Raw genomic sequence first — 19723 nt, 5'->3', positions numbered from 1 at the left:
CACAGGAAGGGAAACATCACATACTGGGGCCTGTTGTGGGGTGGCAGGATTGGGGAGGGAAAGCATTAGGAGATATACCCAATGTAAATGACGAGTTAATGGGTGCAGCACACTAACATGGCACATGTATACATATGTAACAAACCTGCACGTTGTGCACATGTACCCTAGAACTTAAAGTATAACAAAAAATAAATAAATAAATAAATAAAAATAAAATTGCAGGTTTTTTGGATTCCCCAAAGTGTAACTGCACTCTTCTTCAAACAGATCTCTTCCTCAGGAGTCAGACTCACCTTCACAAGGTCTGAGATTCCATTCTGTCCCAAAATGCAAGGAACATTAAGGAAGACATTATCCTTTATTCCATAGAGACCCTTAATCATGGTGGAAATTAGGTGCACCCGCCTAAGATTCTTCATTATACTTTCTGCCAAATCTGCCACAGAGGGTCCAATGTCCCAGCCTTTGAGTTTGATCACCTCATAGGCACTCTCAACCACCTACTTGTGAACCTCTTTCCACTGTTACTTATCTGTATCAGTCCCTAAATCTGGGTGCAGAGTCTTCAGGGAGACATCAGCAACATTCACTCCACTCCATACAGGCACACTGGAATCTCCACGTTCCCCAAGGACCTACCCATGACAGCTTAATGGGTGAACTCCCAGCCCTTCCTCCATCAGGTAACGGAATCAGGCTGAATCCAGATTGCAACCACTTCCAATAATACAGTTTTTGGGGAAGCCACTTATCTTCCAAGCCACATAGGTCAAGATATCCACTGGATTTGAAACAATAAGCAAATTGCAGTTCGTGCTGTATTTTACAACATTAGGAATGATGAATTTAAAGATGTTCACATTAGGCTGGACCAAATTAAGACAGCTTTCTCCCTCTTGCTCACATGCCCAAGCAGTGATAATGACCAGCTTGGAATTTGCAGTTACATTATAGTCTTTGCCAGAGACAATCTTTGGTGTTCTAAGGAAAAGGCTGCCATGTTAGAGATCCATCATCTCTCCCTTCAGTTTATCTTCCAGTTAAACTGCCCGTCAGTTGTGGCATGGCACAGGCCATGCCAACAGCACCAACCCCAACAACTATAATCTTATCCTGGGGAGGTCTCTTCTTCCTGTAGAAGATTATGAATCAGCTGATCCTTGAGAGTTGCCATATTGGACTTGGAACCAAAAGGAATCAGGAATGCATGTCCGGCGGGCATCGGTGGCACGTGGCAATGAGATCCGGACTTGGTGGCAGTGGCTCCAGCGCCTGGCTTTATTAATTCTTTGTATGGATTTTGGGGTCCCAATTTCATTTAGTTCTGCTCTGATTTTAGTTATTCTTTTTCTTCTGCTAACTTCAGGATTTGTTTGTTCTTGTTTTTCTAGTTCCTCTAATTGCAATATTAGATCATGAATCTAATTCTCAATGTAGGAATTTAGCACTATAAACTTTTTTTTTTTTTGAGACAGGGTCTCACTCTGTTGCCCAGGCTGTACTGTGGTGGAGTGATCATGGCTCACTGCAGCCTCAACCTCCCCAGGGTCAGGTGATCCTCCCTCCTGTACCTCCCAAGTAGCTTGGACTGCAGGCACACACCACTATGCCTGGCTAATTTCTGTATTTTTTGTAGAGACAGGGTTTTGCCAGGTTGCCCAGGATGATCTCAAACTGAGTTCAGGTGCCCTCCACCTCCGCCTCCCAAAGTGCTGGGATTACAGGCACTGCACCCAGACACACTGTAAACTTTTAACACTGCTTTGCTGCATCCCAGAGATTTCAGCATATTGTGTCTCTCTTTTCATTTGTTTCAAAGAAGTGTTTTATTTCTGCCTTAATATGTTGTTTACCCAAAAGTCACTCAGAATAAAGTTGTTTAGTTTCCATGTAATTGTGTGGTTTTGAGAGATCATGGTATTGATTTCTATTTTAATTCCACTGTTGTCTGAGAGTATGCTTGGTATGATTTTGATCTTTTTGCATCTATCAAATCTATTATGGTTGAGCATGTGGTTGATCTTAGACTGTGTTCCATATACAGATGAAAAAATGTATATTCTGTGGTTGATGGGTGGAGTATTCTGTAGATAGATCTTAGATCCAATTGATTAAGTGTCTAATTTATGTCCAGAATTTTTTTGTTAGTTTTCTGCCACAGTGATGTGTCTAATACTGTCAGCGGGATCTTGAAGTACCCCCACTATTATGATGTGGCTTTCCAAGTCTTTTTGTAGGTCTTGAAGTAGTTGTTTTATGAATCTGGGTATTCCAATGTTGGGTGCATCTATATTTAGGATAGTTAAGTCTTTTTGTTGAATTCAACCCATTACCGTTATGTAATGCCCTACTTTGTCCTTTGTTACTGTTGTCAATTTAGTCTTATTTCTACAATATAAGAATAGTCACTTCCTCTTCTCTTGTTTTCCTTTTGCATGATAGATCTTTCTCCACCCCTTTACTTTGAGCCTATTGGTTTTGTTGCATGACAAATGGGTCTCTTGAAGATAGATGGTTGGGTCTTATTTTTTTATCCAACTTGCTACTCTGTGCCTGTTAAATGGGGTGTTTAGACCACTTATATCCAAGGTTAATATTGATATGTAAGGTTTTGATCCTATTGTGATGTTTTTAGCTGGTTGCTTTGTAGTCTTGATTGTGTAGTTGCTTTATAGAGTCTATGGGCTCTGGACTTAAGTGTGTCTTTGTGGTAGCAGGTATCACTCCTTCATTTCCGTGTTTAGAGCTCTTTTATGAATCTTTTGTAATGCTAGTCTAGTGGTAAAGAATTGCCTTAGCAATTGCTTATCTGGAAAAGCTTTTATTTCTCCTTTGCTTATGAAGCTTAGTCTGACAGGATATGAAATTGTTGGTTGGAATTTCTTTTCTTTAAGAATGCTGAATATAGTTCTGTTATCTCTTCTGGCTTGTAATGTTTTTGCTGAGAAGTCTGCTGTTAGCCTGATAGGATGACCTTTGTAAGTGATCTGACCTTTTCCCCTAGCTGCCTTTAAGAATTTTTTTTTTCACATTGATCATGGAAAGTTTGATGACTATGTGTCTTGGGGATGGTCATCTTATATAGTATCTCCCAGGGTTTCTCTGAATTTCTTGAAATTGCATGTCAACCTCCCTAGCAATATTGGGAAAACTGTCATGGACTATATTCTCAAATATGTTACCCGAGTTGTTTACCTTTTCTCCTGTCTCAGGAATGCCAGTATGGCATAGGTTTTATCTATTTGCATAATCTCATATTTCTCATAGGCTTTGTCCATTTTTTAAATTCTTTTTTCTTTATTTTTGCCTAACTGGGTTGTTTTGAGGGACAGTCTTTGAGCTCTGAAATTCGTTTTTTGACTTGGCCTAGTATGTTGTTAATGCTTCCAATTGTATTTTGAAACTCCTGTAGTGAATTTTTCAATTCCAGGAGTTCAGTTTTGTTTTTTCTTCATATAGCTATGTCATCTTTCAACTCTTGGATCATTTTACTGGCTTCTTTGGACTGGATTTCAACTTTATGTTAGATCTCATTGAGTTTCATTGCCATCCAGGTTCTGAATTCTATGTCTGTCATTTCAGACATTTCAATCTGGTTGGATACATTGCAATCTTTTAGAGGTAAGGAAACACTGATTTTTTGAATTGCCAGAATTCTTGTGCTGATTCCTAATTATCCAAGGGGGCTAGTGTTTATCATTTTCAAGTTTCTGTCATTTCGTTGAGGCTTTTTATTTTTGTATTCCTGTTTTCCTTTGAGGGCTTGACTGTGGTGTATGTTGTGTATAGTTCATTGGCTTTGTTTCTGGGTGCTTTCAGAGAGCCAACACTTTGCACAGGTTTCTTAGTTGTAGCTAGTTTCCCACATTGGCTTTCACAGATGTTGTGTGATTAATCAATGGCATTAGAATTCAAAATTGTTTTTGCCTTTTGGGATAAGGAGGGGTACTGTTTTTTGACCTAGGTGGTGGTACATGTGCACATTTGCATTGTGAGAATTCATTGAGCCATACACTAATAATATGTATTTTTCTGTATATGTTAGACTTTAATTTTTTAAGTGTTTAAAAACTGATCTATAGTGTTGTTAGAAGTTAGGATAATGATTACCTGTGGGAAGAAGGAAGGGGAAATCATTGCGGTGGAGAGAGGCATGAGAGAAATGTCTCTAGTGTATCAGCACAGGTCTCTTCTCAACCGCAGGTATTGATTTGTGATCATTTGTAGAGCTGTATATTCGGTTTTTGCACTTTTCTGTGTGGGTCATGGTAAAAATATTTTTAAAAGCAAGAAATAAGGAAAACATACTTGTACTCCTATTGGAATGAGGATTCAAAATGTTTATATATCCTAAGCAAGAGTCTACTGTATTTATATTTCTTCATATTGATTTTGCTTTAAAATAGCATAAGATGATATTGTGTTCTTGCTGTTCAATTCAGGGTGCAGTCAATTTCACTGGGGCAAGGACAAGGACCTATTGCTGAAAAAATGGTCAAAGATGCAATGAAATCAGGAAACTGGGTATTTTTGCAAAACTGCCATCTTGCTGTTTCTTGGATGTTGGCAATGGAAGAGCTCATTAAAACCTTCACAGATCCAGGTATGTTGAGCATATAGCCCTTGCATAATAATAACACTTTTATGTAACCTTTTCTTGTTGAATTCATTCCTTATAGTAATTCATTATTGTAGGCACTGTGTTTCCATATATGAAAGAGGAGAAATTTGAGGCCTAGACAGATTTAGCTAATTTACACAACCAGGGTTTGATAAAAGGCCTTCAGAATTCCAAGTTGAGGCTAGGATCCACTGGACCATTTCTGTTTCTTATTGCCTTCTATGAGAGGTCATTTGAATTTGAAATATATTACTTATAGGCATAATAAAAAGAAAAATATACTTAAGACAAAGGAAATTAAATCCCTCCCTATAAAATGAGAAATGTAAAGGAACAGAGTTCAAATTACCACCAATTCCCTTAGAGTAGTGTTTTACCACCTTTTATCTTCTGTAACCCGCATGGCAACTAACCTTTACATGTGCCTCAGAGCCACACCCAACCCATGGGCGTGCTCAGCATTACTCATAGTTGCTAGCACTAGTTTTATCTCACCACTTTTTTGCCTACTCAAGAAAGTGTAATGGGCTGCAAAGAGAGGAAGTGGAATTAGAATCTACACATTTTAAAGTGTTACTATAAAAATAACCAAAACCTCAGGAACTATTTTATTGGTAACAAATTGTGTGGGTCCCACTCTACCACTCTGCTGTGAAGCCCTGGGAGAGAACCTCCAGGCAAGCATATCCAGAGAGAGCCCTTTCTCTGAGGCCTTTATTTGTGCCCTCCCTACAGAAAGCTTTCTGGAAAGGTGAAAGCTCTGCAGATGATCTTGCAAATCACTTTATTTAGTGCTGCTTATTAAGGTGAAGAGCTGCTCCTTTACAGAGTCCCCAGTCTGCACTGGTCACTGAGCCAGCTCAGGGTTTAGCAGCCTTCCCCTAAAAGCCCTTCACTTCCTGGCCCCCTGCCCTCACCCACAAGCTTTCTGCAGGCTGCTTCTGACAAAGGTAAGGACTCATTTTTATCCACCATTCAGAATCTCCACTATTTCCACTCTTTTGCAGTCAAATAAGAGATGGCCTGCTTCCTGCTGGGCCTGTGGCTTATTTCTACTTAAATAATTAAAGAGAAATGACAAGGAGGTCTTCAGTACTGGTCAGGGGTCCCCAGTGATTAGGAATATAATTAAGAAAAAAACGCTAGAGAGGCAGCAAAAAAGCAATTTACTGTGGTGGTACTACATGAGGCTCCAGAATACGGAGATGCCATTCAGTTTCACTATAACTAGGACAAGAACATTTGCCAGTTCTTCAAGGAGACTGGATCGGCTAATGAAGCCAGCTGAAGTTGTTTGTGTATTTTAAGTGCTTACTAAACTTAAGTGGATAGAAAAAATCCTCTTCTGGCCCTTGCTATAATCATTTATCACCTAACCATTTAAGTTCTGATGTTTAACTTGAACCAGTAGGAAATAAAATACATTCAGGTAATAAGCTGAAAATACAAAAGGAAGAAAAAGAAAAAAAAAAAAAACAAATAAAACCTCAGAACTTGAAATCCTAACACCTCCATAGAGTTCTGCCCCACCACTTCCTGACCGTGCATGTCATATCTTTTTTCTGGGCCAGTTTCCCCAGCTATAAAATGACTACATGACATCATCATGAAAAGTCCTTTACTAAGATGATTTCTAAGATGCTCTTCTAGTCCAGCCCTAAAATTCTATGATGTCTATGAAAGTTAAGAAGCTTGGTGCTTTTGCAATTATAAGAACAAAAGTATGGAAAAAATCCTTCTCCAAACCTGGCCTTCTTCTTTCTTTGGTTTTTTGGTTACTGAAATCATTGGCCCTAAGACTTTGTTGTTGTTTGATTTCTTTGCCTAATAGTTTTTACTACGCAAACAGTGTTAGTGTTGCTCTAGAATTTGGTAGAACTAACTTTTAATTTGGGCTATTTAATGTGGCTTGTGAATTTAGATTACCAAACCAAGAAGCATGAAATCGGCTTTGATTTGTTGTCATTCATTCCATAAATAATTAAGGGCCTAGTGTACCGTGTATTGTTCTAGGATATGTTGATAAACAAAAAAGAACCATAGATATTTGTCCTCGTAGAGTTTCCATTCTAGGTGGGGGGAGACAGACAATGAATAAACAACATGGTAAATAAGTAACGTATACGTTGTGTTAGAACATGGTTGTGCTTTGGAAAAAATAAAAAGGAGAGTAAGGTAAGGAGGATCAGAAAGATTGAGATGGGATGTGAGTAGGGAGCAAGGAAGATAGCAATTTTAAGTGGTTTAATCTGAGTAGTCCTCTTTCAGAAGGTGATATTTGACCAAGACATGAAGAAAGTGAGGGAATCTGAGGGAACAGCCAGTGCAAAGGCCCTAGTGAGGGAGCCAGCCTAGCATGTTTGAGAAACAGCATAATACGTACTTAAAAACCAATGCCAAGGAATTTGTCCTTGAATGATGCCTGTGTCTTCCTGTGATGGGAACAATGATTTTTCCAACTTTACTTTGGCCTTTTGAACCTACAGTGGAGCTCATTCTTTCTTGGGTCCTCTGTCCATATCTCAGAAAGTGAGTGCATTGACTTAACGTGCTAATGCCACACATGAGGTCTCTCCATATCCTGGCTCCCTTGTTTCCTTTGCAACTTTTCTGCTGAGGGGAGAATTCTTTTCTCAGTAGGGGTTTTTGGCCATTTTCATGCAACTTGTGTTAAATTGAAGGGTCAAAAAATCCTCATGAAAATAAATACATGGGCAATAACTGCCCTCTTTTTCAACTGAAAATGTTTCCCATTTCAAAGATAAGGCCCTTAATAGTTCAGCAAGTATTAAAAATTAACGTGTTCCTAATTTATTTACCCAAATGTGCCTGCTTCTAGACTGCCAAACCTTCCTAATGTGAAGTTTCTAAAACAATGCATCTTACTCCCATTTTGAAACAGTTTACACTATACTTGTAATAGATTAACTAGATCTTTAAACAAAGCTTGTAGCATTTTTTCCTTCTCTAGAATAATCATTTCTTATAGAAAAGTGCTACTACCAACTAAACATTTTCCTTTTTTGTTGTTTTATCTTTGTTTTAAGCAGATAGTGCTATCAAGGACACTTTTCGACTTTTTTTAAGCTCCATGCCTAGTAATACATTTCCTGTTACAGTTCTTCAAAATTCTGTCAAGGTAATGTATGCATATGGTTGGAACAATGTGAAATGGTTGGTTTCAGAATATTCACCTAGTGCCTCCCAGGAGATCAGAGCCTGCACAGAAGCATGTGGAGGTCTGTGTGGCCAGCATGGGGAGGTGAAGTCAGTATCTTTTCACCTATAGCAAGCAGAGAAACGATTTCCCAACCCCATCCTTGCATATTCTAGTCCTATGGGTCATTCAGCTCTCCCAGCTGTCACCCTCACAAGAAAATGTTAAAGGTACAGAGTGATGAGAAGAGAACCCCTTCCAGTGTTAAGGGAATGTTTCAGCATTTGAGAGACAGGAAGGCCTACAAGCCATACTAGTATGGCTGCTGGATTTCAATGCTGGAAGTTTATGATCTGTGGCAAGCCTCTGCATATGAGGAACAAGAGGTGCTTCTTCCCTCCCTGTCCCACGTCATGGGACATCAGGGGACAAACTATGGAACAATGCCCTATGTCGGGATGATGCAAAATTCAATGAGGAAACCCTGAGCATGCTTTCTGACCTGTGTTTAGAAAAAATGGACACTAAATGGAAGTGTCTGAGGTTCTTGTCATGTGGTTCAACCACTGTAGGTCTGAGAAACCTGCCATTCCCTATTCTCCCTGGACTGTGCCTGAGCAAGATACAAAGCAGGCTCGAACATGCCAGGAATGGTCCCCACCTCCCCATGAACATCAGCAATCTACATCATTTCAATGGCTTCAGTCTATGTGTGTTATTCAGAAATAATGCAAATCTATAAAATCACTCTCTCTGCCACATATATTCTATCTAAATCCAGGTGACCAATGAGCCTCCAAAAGGCTTACGTGCAAATATCAGACGAGCATTTACTGAAATGACACCTTCGTTTTTTGAAGAAAATATACTTGGAAAAAAATGGAGACAAATAATATTTGGCATTTGTTTCTTCCATGCAATTATTCAGGTACACTCAACTCTGCTTTTCAATAGCAACAAGGAAGTGTATTATGAAATAAATAAATAGTAATAATTAAGTGAAAGCTTGTAAATGTCATTGTGAAATGCTGAAGGCCCCATTCTGTGTCTGAACCCAAGTTGTTTTCATTCAATCTCTATACTCCCCTTGCCTTCGTATTTCACAGCTTCAGCTCTCACCTCTCATCTGATCTGCCTACAGAATACCATCAGTTGGATGAATGCAGTAGGTTCAATTCAGTTCAACAAGCACAAAATAGATTTCCTCATAGGTGGCATATTTACTATATTAGCTTCCCAGTTTTCAAACGTGTGTGGTCTACAGAGAAAGAAAGAAAGAATGAATGAATGAATGAATGAATGAATGAATCAGACTGTGCACAGTGGCTCATCCTTGTAATCCCAACATTTTGGGAGGCCAACATGGGCAATTCGCTTGAGCCCAGGAGTTCAAGACCAGTCTGGGCAACACAGCGAAACCCCATCTCTACAAAAGTTTTAAAAAATAGCCAGGCATGGTGGCACACACCTGTAGTCCCAGCTACTCAGGAGGCTGAGGTGGGAGGATTGCTTGAGCCGGCTGAATGAACAGTGATTGTGCCACTGCACTCTAGCCTGGGTGACAGAGAAAGACTGTCTCAAAAAAAAAAAAAAAAAAAAGAAAAGATGCCAGATATAAGATAAATAGGTTACAAGGTCTTAGAGGAGGTCCGAAGGTTGGGATCAGAGGTTCTGGGTGAGGCCCTTGTTCCGCTAACAAAAGCATTTGAGATGAGGAGGTAGTTTAAGCTTTAGGAAAATTTTGAGATCAAGAGCTGGGAACTTGGAATCAAACCTCTGGCATAATTATCAGTTTCAAATTTAAGAAATTAAGGTAAGATAGGGAGATAACAAAGGAAGTTGGGGGAGGATTTCATGATGGTATGCCATGAAACAAAAAAATATGATTCTGTGTGTGGCATAACTGAAAAATCATGGACAGACTCCTTAAAACAGTAGGGAGTAGCTCTCTCCACCAGATGGATGATTACAGGGTCAGTATTTTTATGCCAAAAGACTGTAGGTGAAATTTTTTTTTCTGCCTTGATGAAAAAATGCTTTATTTTATCCTGAAGGAAAAATGTTCCTTTGACAGGTCTTTCAAATTTCTGGTAATAGCAAATTTTCTTTTGGAAATATGGGGAGGAGCCAGTATTGAAGGAAGAGGTGCTTCCTCTGTTTGGTGAAAGCCTAGCTGAAGTTGAGCCACATGATTTTACTGATTTTGCAGTGTGGGGATGCCCATTTTCAATGGAAACTTCTTTTTAGTTTCCAGTATTTTACACAAAATTAATTTTATCAAATTTTATTTCAGATCATTTTCATTTTTCATTTTAGGAGAGAAAGAAGTTTGGCCCCCTTGGTTGGAATATCTGCTATGAATTTAATGACAGTGACAGGGAATGTGCTTTACTGAACCTCAACCTCTATTGTAAAGAAGGAAAGATTCCCTGGGATGCACTAATTTACATTACTGGTGAGTACGTCCTTGTGGCCAGGCCTTCCATCTATGTACCACAAAGTTGTTGGTTTACTCCCACCTGGCCCTTACAAAGATGGTGTCCTCCCCCAGTGTTTAATGGTGGTGATGATGATTTTTTATGTTCCTTGTGTGAAGACAAGATTGTGACAAAAATATATAAGGACATCATGAGAATATTCATACACAGAAAATGGGACAGCTGCTTTCTCAAATAATAATAATAGGAAAAATAGTGCTTGCTACATGCCAAGCACTATTTTAAGCACTTCCCAAGAATTAGCAGATTTAATCCTCGTAATAACCTTACAATGTGAGGACTATTATTATCACCGTGCTACACAAGAGAAAACTGAGGCACACCATTTACAAAGTGCTGGGGCCAAGATTTGAACCCAAACAGTGTAGCCTCCAGAGTCCATGATCTTAAATTCAAAAGGACCTAAACATTTATTGACTAGTAGAGACCTGTTAATTCACATATACCTGTAAAAAAGGAAAAATCTTTCAGTAATTAAATTTTTGGTAAATATTAACTGTGACTATATAGGGATCTTGTTGCCAAAATTAGAACCAATTTGGACCATGTGGGCTCAAGTAGTAAGGGAGAGGATATTTGCACTGGGAAGTGGGGGAAGGAGGAGCTCTGAAAAGGGACAGAAAGGAAATCGATGATTTTCATTGGCAAGTAAGGGAAATGGAGAACAGCAGAAAGGTGTCAGGTGATCTAGAGCCTAAAAGGTAAAATGAAACCTTAAAACATGTTTGAGATGAAGGCAGCAAAATAACAGTAAAAATAGATTAGGACCAGTCCCCAGAGTGAACCCATAGGGAAAGGCCTGGAGGTTACTTTTTACTCCTGCCCCAAGCCATCCCAGTGGGGCCAAAATTGCTTAGCAAAGTGGTGATGTAGGCAAAATTGTTCTCTGGTATCCTCTGCTTACCCTGAGTTTTCCTGTTTCTCATTTTCCTTTTCCTTCTCCCTCTCCTAGAATCCTTGATGTTTCAGGTTACCTCAGTCTCTACTGCTGTGGAAGTAATTGTGGAGGTAAAAAGTAATTTGCCAGACTGATCTATAGATTTAATGCAATCCCTATGTAACAGCAGACTGTTACACCCAGATCAACTAGCATGTTGCAGGAATTGATAAGCTGATTATAAAATTCATATGAAAATGTGAAGGGCCTCAAATGGCAAGAACAATCTTGAAAAAAAGAATGAAGTCAAAAGAGTAACGTTTCCCAATTTCAAAACTTACTGCAAAATTATAACAAGTCACTGTGGCACTGGCATAAGAATAGACATTGATTTTGACTTGGCAGTGGTGACCATAGCTTTATCACATTTTTTGTTTCTGGCATGAAGGGAGCAGAGCCTTTATCAGGTCGATTTCTTTTTATGTGGCACCCATCCACTGTTCCTTCCAGGCCAGCACCTAGTCTTGGTCAGAAGAGTCTCAGAGCTGTCAAAAAGTTGCGCTGAAGAAAACAGGACATCTCAGCAACAAATGTCCCGAAGTATTGCTGTAAATAAGACTGATTTTATGGGAAAATTAAGAAAGGTGTTCTAGTTCTTACAAATTTGGATCTTCAATCTATGTTGAAAATTCCATTTCTGGATCTAGTTTGAGGCACTAAGAAGGATAAGACATCAATTTGCAAGGAGCCCTTGCCAGGGTAACATCAATTCTGCTAAAATTGAAGCAGAACAAGCATCAAATTTACGGTGAAGCTTGTGTGGAAGAAAGGCAAAATATTGATACTTTACAAAAAGTTTATAGGGACAATGCCCCAAACAAATCAGTAGCAATTTATAAATGGATAACTAGTTTTAAGAAGGGCCAAGACAGTGTTGAAGATGAAGCCCACAGCAGCAGGCCATCCACATCAATTTGCAAAGAAAAAATTAATCTTCTTCATGCCCTCACTGAAGCGCACCAACAATTAACAGGAGAAACAACAGCCAACACCATAGACATCTCAATAGGTTCATTTTACACAATTTTTACTGAAAATTAAAGTTGAGCAAACTTTCCACTCCATAGGTGCCAAAACTCTTACATCCAGATCAGAGGCAGACAAGAGCAAAGCTTTCAATGGAAATTTAAGCAAGTGCAGTCGAGATCCTGAAGCATTTCTTTGAAGAATTATAACAGGAGATGGAACATGGCTTTACCAGTACAATCCTGAAAGCAAAGCACAATCAAAGCAATGGCTACCAAGGGATGGAAGTGGTCCAGTCAAAGCAAAAGCAGACTAGTCAAGAACAAAGCTCATGGCAACAGTTTTTTGGAATGCTCAAGGCATTTTGCGTCTTGACTTTCTGGAGGGCCAAAGAATGATAACATCTGCTTATTATGAGAGTATTTTTAAAAAGTTAGCCAAAACTTTAGCAGGAAAATGCCTAAGAACACTTCGCCAGAGAGTCCTTCTCCACTCCAACAATGCTATTCAGGCCTCTCATCAAACTAGAGCACTTTTACAAGACTTTTTATGGGAAATCATTAGGTATTCACTTTACAGACCTAATTTGGCGCCCTCTGACTTCTGTGCTTCCTAATATTAAAATTTTGTTAAAGGGTACCCATTTTCTTCGGTTAATATAAAAAAAGACTGCATTGACATGGTTAAACTCCCAGGACCATCAGTTCTTTGGGGATGGACTGAATGGCTGGTATCATTGCTTACAAAAATGTCTTGAATTGATGGACCTTGTGTTGAGAAATAACATATATATTTTTTAAAAAAAGAATTGGCTTATAAGTCAATGGAACAGAGTTGAGAATCCAAAAATGACCTTTATATTTATGACCACTGATTTTCAACAAATGTGCCAAGGCAATTCAATGGGGGAAGGATAGTCTTTTCAACACATGATGCTGGGACAATTGGGTGTCCATATACAAAAGGATAAATTTGGACCCGTATACCATACAGAAAAATTAATTCAAAATGGGTGACAGACCTACAATTAACAGATAAAGGTAAATCTCTTAGAAGAAAGCTTTGGAGTGAATTGTGATTTGGGGTTAGTCACTGACTTCCGAGATATGACACAAAAAAGAAAAAATAAATTGGACTTCATCAACATCTAAAACTTTTACACTTCAACACACACCATCAAGAAAGTGAAAAGGCAAGACACAGACTGAAAGAAAATATTTGCAAATCATATATCTGATAAGGGCTTGTATCCAAAGTATATAAAGACCTCTTACAACTCAACAATAAGAAAAATAACTCAATATTAAAATGGTTGAAGATTTTATTTGAATAGACATTTCACCAAAAAAGACATACAAATGCCCAGTAAACACATGTGAAGATGCTCAATTTGTCATGAGGGAAATGAAAGTTAAATCTCTAATGAAATGCCACTTCACACCTACTAGGATGACTATAATTTTAAAAGACAATAACAAACGCAGGTGAGCATATGAGAAAATTGGAAACCTCATACCTGCTGGTGGCAATGTAAAATTGTCCTGCTGCTTTGAAAAAAATTTTAAATAAAGTTGCCATATGACTTAGCAATTCTACTCCTAGATATGTACTTAGAAAAAATTAAAACATATGTCCTCACAAAAACTTGTACACAAGGCTGGGCGCAGTGGCTCACGCCCGTAATCCCAGCACTTTGGGAGGCCCAGGTGGGCGAATCATGAGGTCAGGAGTTCGAGACCAGCCTGGCCAACATGGTGAAACCCTGTCTCTACTAAAAATACAAAAATTAGCTGGGTGTGGTAGTGCACACCTGTAATCCCAGCTACTCAGGAGGCTGGGGCAGGAGAATCACTTGAAACCAGAAAGCAAATGTTGCAGTGAGCCGAGATCACGCCACTGCACTCCAGCCTGGGCAAGAGAGTAAAACTCCATCTCAAAAAAAAAAAGAAAAAAGAAAAAAAAAACACACACAAAAACAAAACTTGTACACAAATGTTCATAACAGCATTGTTCATAATGGCCAAAAATGTCCATTAACTGGTGAATGGCTAAGTAAAATATGGCATATCCATAAATAGAATATTATTCCACCATAAAAAGGAATAAAGTACTGATACATACAACAACATAAATAAATCCCAAAAACATTATGCTAAGTAAAAGAAGCCAGACACAAAAGCCCACAAGTACAATTCTATGTATATGAAATTTCCAGACGAGTCAAGTCTATAGAGATGGAAAGTAGTTCAGTGGTTTCATGGGACAGGGAGTAGACATGAGGACTGACTGCAAATGGACACAAGATTTCTTTTGGGGGGAAATGGAAATGTTCTAAAATTAGATTGCAATGATGGTTGGACAACTCTGTAAATTTACCAAAAATTAATGAATTTATATATATATAATTATATATATAAGAATAGACATATTTTCAATATATATTCTTTTATATATGTTTTATGTGAATTTTATGGTTTTTTAAATTATATCTCATTGAAACTGGTTTTTTAAAAAAGATAGGAGTAAAAAGACAATGCTTTATCCAGGTGACGATACTTGCTAATGGTGAGTTTTTTTAGGCATTCATTTATGGATTAATTCAGAAAATATTGATTAGTACTATTATGATAGATGCTGGATATCAAAGATGACATAGTCTCTGCCTACCAAAAGCTGATGGAGATAATGAATCATTCGTAGTAGCCAAAATATGGAAACAACCCAAATGTCCATCAACATATAAATGGACACAGAGAGTATCGTATATACATACAATGGAATATTATTTATCCTTAAAAAAGAAAGAAATCCTACCATTTGTGACAACATGGATGGACCTGACTGACATTATGCTAAGTGAAATAAGTTAGTCACAGAAGGACAAATACTGCATGATTCCTCTTATGTGAGGCCTCTATAATAGTCAAAAGTCTAGAAGTAGACAAGAGAATGGTGGGTATCACAGGATAGAGGGAGGAGGAAAATGGAGAGTTGTTGTTCAGTGAGTATAAAGTTATAGTTATACAAGATGAGTAAGTTACAGAGATGTGTTGTACAATATAGCACTTATAGTTAATCAGAAGATATTTTGTACTTTAAATTAATTTATCAAGAGAGTAGATTTCATGTTAAGTATTCTAACCACAATAAAAAAGTGGGTGGCACAAAGAAATTGTCGGAGGTCATGGATATGTTTACGATATGGATTGTGGAGATAGCAACATAAGTATATACATATGTCAAAACTCCCTAGGTTGTATACATTAATTATGTGCAGTTTTTTGGATACCAATTATACCTCAATAAAGGTGCGGGGGTGAGGGGAAGCCAAGAGTGTGTGGGACATGGCACTACTAGAGAAACAGTTAGTAGCTCCAAAAAAGGAAGTGTGTATGGAGGGCAGTTGTGTCTTCAACAACACTAAAAAAGGTAAGCTGGGGGCATATCCTGAAAGGCCTATGTGTCTTGCTAATAAATTTTGCTCTAACTTACAAACATTGGTTAGCAATTATGGTCTTTTAGGTTAGGAAGAGGTGCAACAATTCACAAAGCTATAATAAAAGCAAAATGAGGGATTGAACATGGAGATATAGCAATACCCATGGGAAAACCAGACAGGAGAGAATAAACAGAGAAACATTTAGGAGGCTTTAAATACTGGAAGGTGTTTGGGATTGGAGGAGGACCTTCAGATTTTATAGTGTAGGTTACAGCAATACATACATCCAGGAGTGGTATTGGGGGTGGATCTGAGCTCAAAGTTGGCAAAGACAAAGTCAGACCTCAGGCCTCTCCAGTTTTTATTGGACCATGCCCAAGCCAGCCCACAGGGATGGGAAAGGAAGGGAAAGGGGAAGCCACTATGTTGGGTTCTGCAATGGTACCCACAGGAACCAAGATGCTGGGGCCAGACCAGGCAGTGGCATGGATGGTGGACACCACCACACACACACACGCACGCACACACGTACACACACACACGGGCGTGCACACACACAAGCGGTCCCTCTTCTAAGAAGACCAAAGCCAGAAGACTCCTTCTTGAAAGTGAGCTGTGAGTCATCTACCCTGAGTCAAAATGACAGATTTCCTTGTTTACTCAGTTTGACCCAAGAAAAAGGATAGAGTCAAATCTGGATGGAGAAGCGCAAAATCTGTTGATTTGTAAGGAAAACACTTCTGTGCTGCTTGTCAAAATGCAGATATTTTAGTTAGAAACTTGTTTTAGAATAATGTATGTTAGGACACCCTTCCTCCCCTGACATCATCATGCAATTGGAGAAACTAGAGCTTTATGTTCCAGCGCCAAGGACCCAAGAGGAGCTTCAAGTCCGACCATATTAGATGGACCCACGACAGAGATTTAACCCAACTTTATGTTCCAAGATTTCCCAGAGGGTCGCTAAAGAATACTCCTAGGAAGCTATAGAACATCTCCTTTTTACATCTTGGAATTGCTGATACAGGGATTCAGCAACTTAACCATCAGCCCTGGTACCTACTTCCCTTCCCCTCTCCCTGAGTGGCTTATCCAACAAGACTGACAAGAGTTACTCCAACAGGAGAGGGAAGACAGGCATCTCTACAGGATATGCAGATAAAGACATTGCTGTCTTGGAAGAAATAAATTATTGAGATTCCAAAGACTGAAATAACTTTCTCTCAACCAAACATCTCAGCTATACTACAAGGCTACAGTAGCCAAAACAGCATGATACTGGTACCAAAACAGAGATATAGATCAATGGAACAGAACAGAGCCCTCAGAAATAACGCCGCATATCTACAACTATCTGATCTTTGACAAACCTGAGAAAAACAAGCAATGGGGAAAGGATTCCCTATTTAATAAATGGTGCTGGGAAAACTGGCTAGCCATATGTAGAAAGCTGAAACTGGATCCCTTCCTTACACCTTATACAAAAATTAATTCAAGATGGATTAAAGACTTAAATGTTAGACCTAAAACCATAAAAACGCTAGAAGAAAACCTAGGCATTACCATTCAGGACATAGGCATGGGCAAGGACTTCATGTCTAAAACACCAAAAGCAATGGCAAGAAAAGCCAAAATTGACAAATGGGATCTAATTAAACTGAAGAGCTTCTGCACAGCAAAAGAAACTACCATCAGAGTGAACAGGCAACCTACAACATGGGAGAAAATTTTCGCAACCTACTCATCTGACCAAGGGCTAATATCCAGAATCTACAATGAACTCAAACAAATTTACAAGAAAAAAACAAACAACCCCATCAAAAAGTGGGCAAAGGACATGAACAGACACTTCTCAAAAGAAGACATTTATGCAGCCAAAAAACACATGAACAAATGCTCATCATCACTGGCCATCAGAGAAATGCAAATCAAAACCACAATGAGATACCATCTCACACCAGTTAGAATGGCAATCATTCAAAAGTCAGGAAACAACAGGTGCTGGAGAGGATGTGGAGAAATAGGAACACTTTTACACTGTTGGTGGGACTGTAAACTAGTTCAACCATTGTGGAAGTCAGTGTGGTGATTCCTCAGGGATCTAGAACTAGAAATACCATTTGACCCAGCCATCCCGTTACTGGGTATATACCCAAAGGACTATAAATCATGCTGCTATAAAGACACATGCACACGTGTGTTTATTGCGGCACTATTCACAAGAGCAAAGACTTGGAACCAACCCAAATGTCCAACAATGATAGACTGGATTAAGAAAATGTGGCACATATACACCGTGGAATACTATGCAGCCATAAAACATGATGAGTTCATGTCCTTTGTAGGGACATGGATGAAATTGGAAATCATCATTCTCAGTAAACTATCGCAAGGACAAAAAACCAAACGCCACATGTTCTCACTCATAGGTGGGAATTGAACAATGAGAACACATGGACACAGGAAGGGGAACATCACTGTTGTGGGGTGGGGGGAGCGGGGAGGGATAGCATTAGGAGATATACCTAATGCTAAATGACAAGTTAATGGATGCAGCACACCAGCATGGCACATGTATCCATATGTAACTAACCTGCACATTGTGCACATGTACCCTAAAACTTAAAGTGTAATAATAATAAAATAAAATAAAATAAAATAAATTTAATCTGTTTAGTGCATAAATTTATTAGTTTGTGTACATGCTGTGTAAATATTCAATGAAATGTTATTCATATTTAAATAAATTCTAGATTCATATGATTAATAAATTGTAAAATAAACTAATTATAAAACAAAACCAAAAAAAAGAAAGAGAAAGAAAAAACAATTTTTTCTTCCTGACATGAGGGAAGAAATAGAGATAAGAATGGATCAACAGTTGGAGGATTCAGAGGTTGACAATGTAGGTATCACAGGTGAAATCCTTCCAGCAACACTACAGTGGTGAATGGTGAATTGTAGCAATGGATCTGGAATTTTAAAGAAATTATATCAGCAATAGATTCCAGTGTGCTTCCTTGCTACACATAATTTTGGGATGACAATGGGGCACATGGAAAGTAGCTTCTCTGTGGAAAGAGAGATGGGATACCAATCAGTTATAATTCCTTATAATTACTGTGAAGTGAATTGTCCCTTTTGCTTTGAATCTATCTTTCCTCCTTACCCTGATAGCAATAATTAATAAGAAATGTATAGAGGTTGAATGCCTTGCTACAAATACTTGATTCCATTTTACTCATTGTCTCCGAAAGAAGCACTGTTTGATGGAAAGTGTGTATGTTTTAGAATACTGCAATTAATGATAAGACTCAAAATCAGTATTTCAAAGCAAAAGAACAAAAACAAAAAAGAAATATGTAAATAGAGCTCAGTGGCTTTAGTCTCTGAAAACTAAAACAGCAAAATAATGAGAGTAGAGTACATATAGTAGATTTTTTCTACTTTTCAAAAATTGACTTCTATTATCTTTGAGGGGGTGGTGGAAGGAAATTCTGTTGTGTGCTTTCCATTTTCAGTACCAAATAAATGTGTGTATAAATAAACATTAAAAATTTAAAATTAGGTATGCCTATCAATTTTTTAAAAACAGCAATAATTTCAAAATACAAATTTCTTTTCAGGTGAAATTACTTATGGTGGTAGAGTCACAGACAGCTGGGATCAAAGATGCCTTCGTACTATCTTGAAAAGATTTTTTTCTCCTGAAACATTAGAAGAAGATTATAAATACTCTGAATCAGGTGAATGACTTTTCAATATTACACAAAAGGCCTTTCCCAAGAAGATGTTGACAGCATCTCTCAGTTTCCCATCCAGGGGCTGTCTGTGTCGGGTCTCCACAACCCTGTTATAGCCACACCCTATCCCCATGCTTGGCCACCTTCAGAGCTGGTTTGATAGTAGGATCACAGAGATACATAGTGCATGGTAACTACTTTGAATTACTTCGATTTTAAAGCTTATTGCACTGTGTCTAAATCTGTTTTCAATGTTATGTTCTAGTATGTTTTGAATGTAATCAAATAAAACATCCAGACATAGTGGCACATGTCTGTGGTCCCAGATACTCAGGAGGCTGAGGTAGGAGAATCACTTG

The 19723-nt window shown here is 38.4% G+C and overlaps 1 protein-coding gene and 1 pseudogene across 1 annotated transcript in view; one reads left to right on the top strand and one right to left on the bottom strand.

Moving 5' to 3' along the window:
- DNAH6 (dynein axonemal heavy chain 6) overlaps window positions 1-19723 on the top strand; it is a 364719-nt gene that overhangs the window by 322181 nt on the left and 22815 nt on the right. The window contains exons 65-69 of the mRNA XM_063695744.1: window positions 4446-4606; window positions 7675-7763; window positions 8563-8709; window positions 10098-10236; window positions 19248-19367. Coding sequence (XP_063551814.1) covers window positions 4446-4606; window positions 7675-7763; window positions 8563-8709; window positions 10098-10236; window positions 19248-19367 — 656 coding nt within the window. The remainder of the gene's footprint in view (window positions 1-4445; window positions 4607-7674; window positions 7764-8562; window positions 8710-10097; window positions 10237-19247; window positions 19368-19723) is intronic.
- Window positions 470-1214, bottom strand: LOC109025727 (L-lactate dehydrogenase A chain-like; annotated as a pseudogene).

The sequence above is a fragment of the Gorilla gorilla genome, chromosome 12 (assembly GCF_029281585.2).
Source record: "Gorilla gorilla gorilla isolate KB3781 chromosome 12, NHGRI_mGorGor1-v2.1_pri, whole genome shotgun sequence".
NCBI classification, from domain to species: Eukaryota; Metazoa; Chordata; class Mammalia; order Primates; family Hominidae; genus Gorilla; species Gorilla gorilla.
The sequence above is the reverse complement of the archived record's forward strand: the minus strand, read 5'-3'. Positions and strand labels throughout refer to the sequence as shown.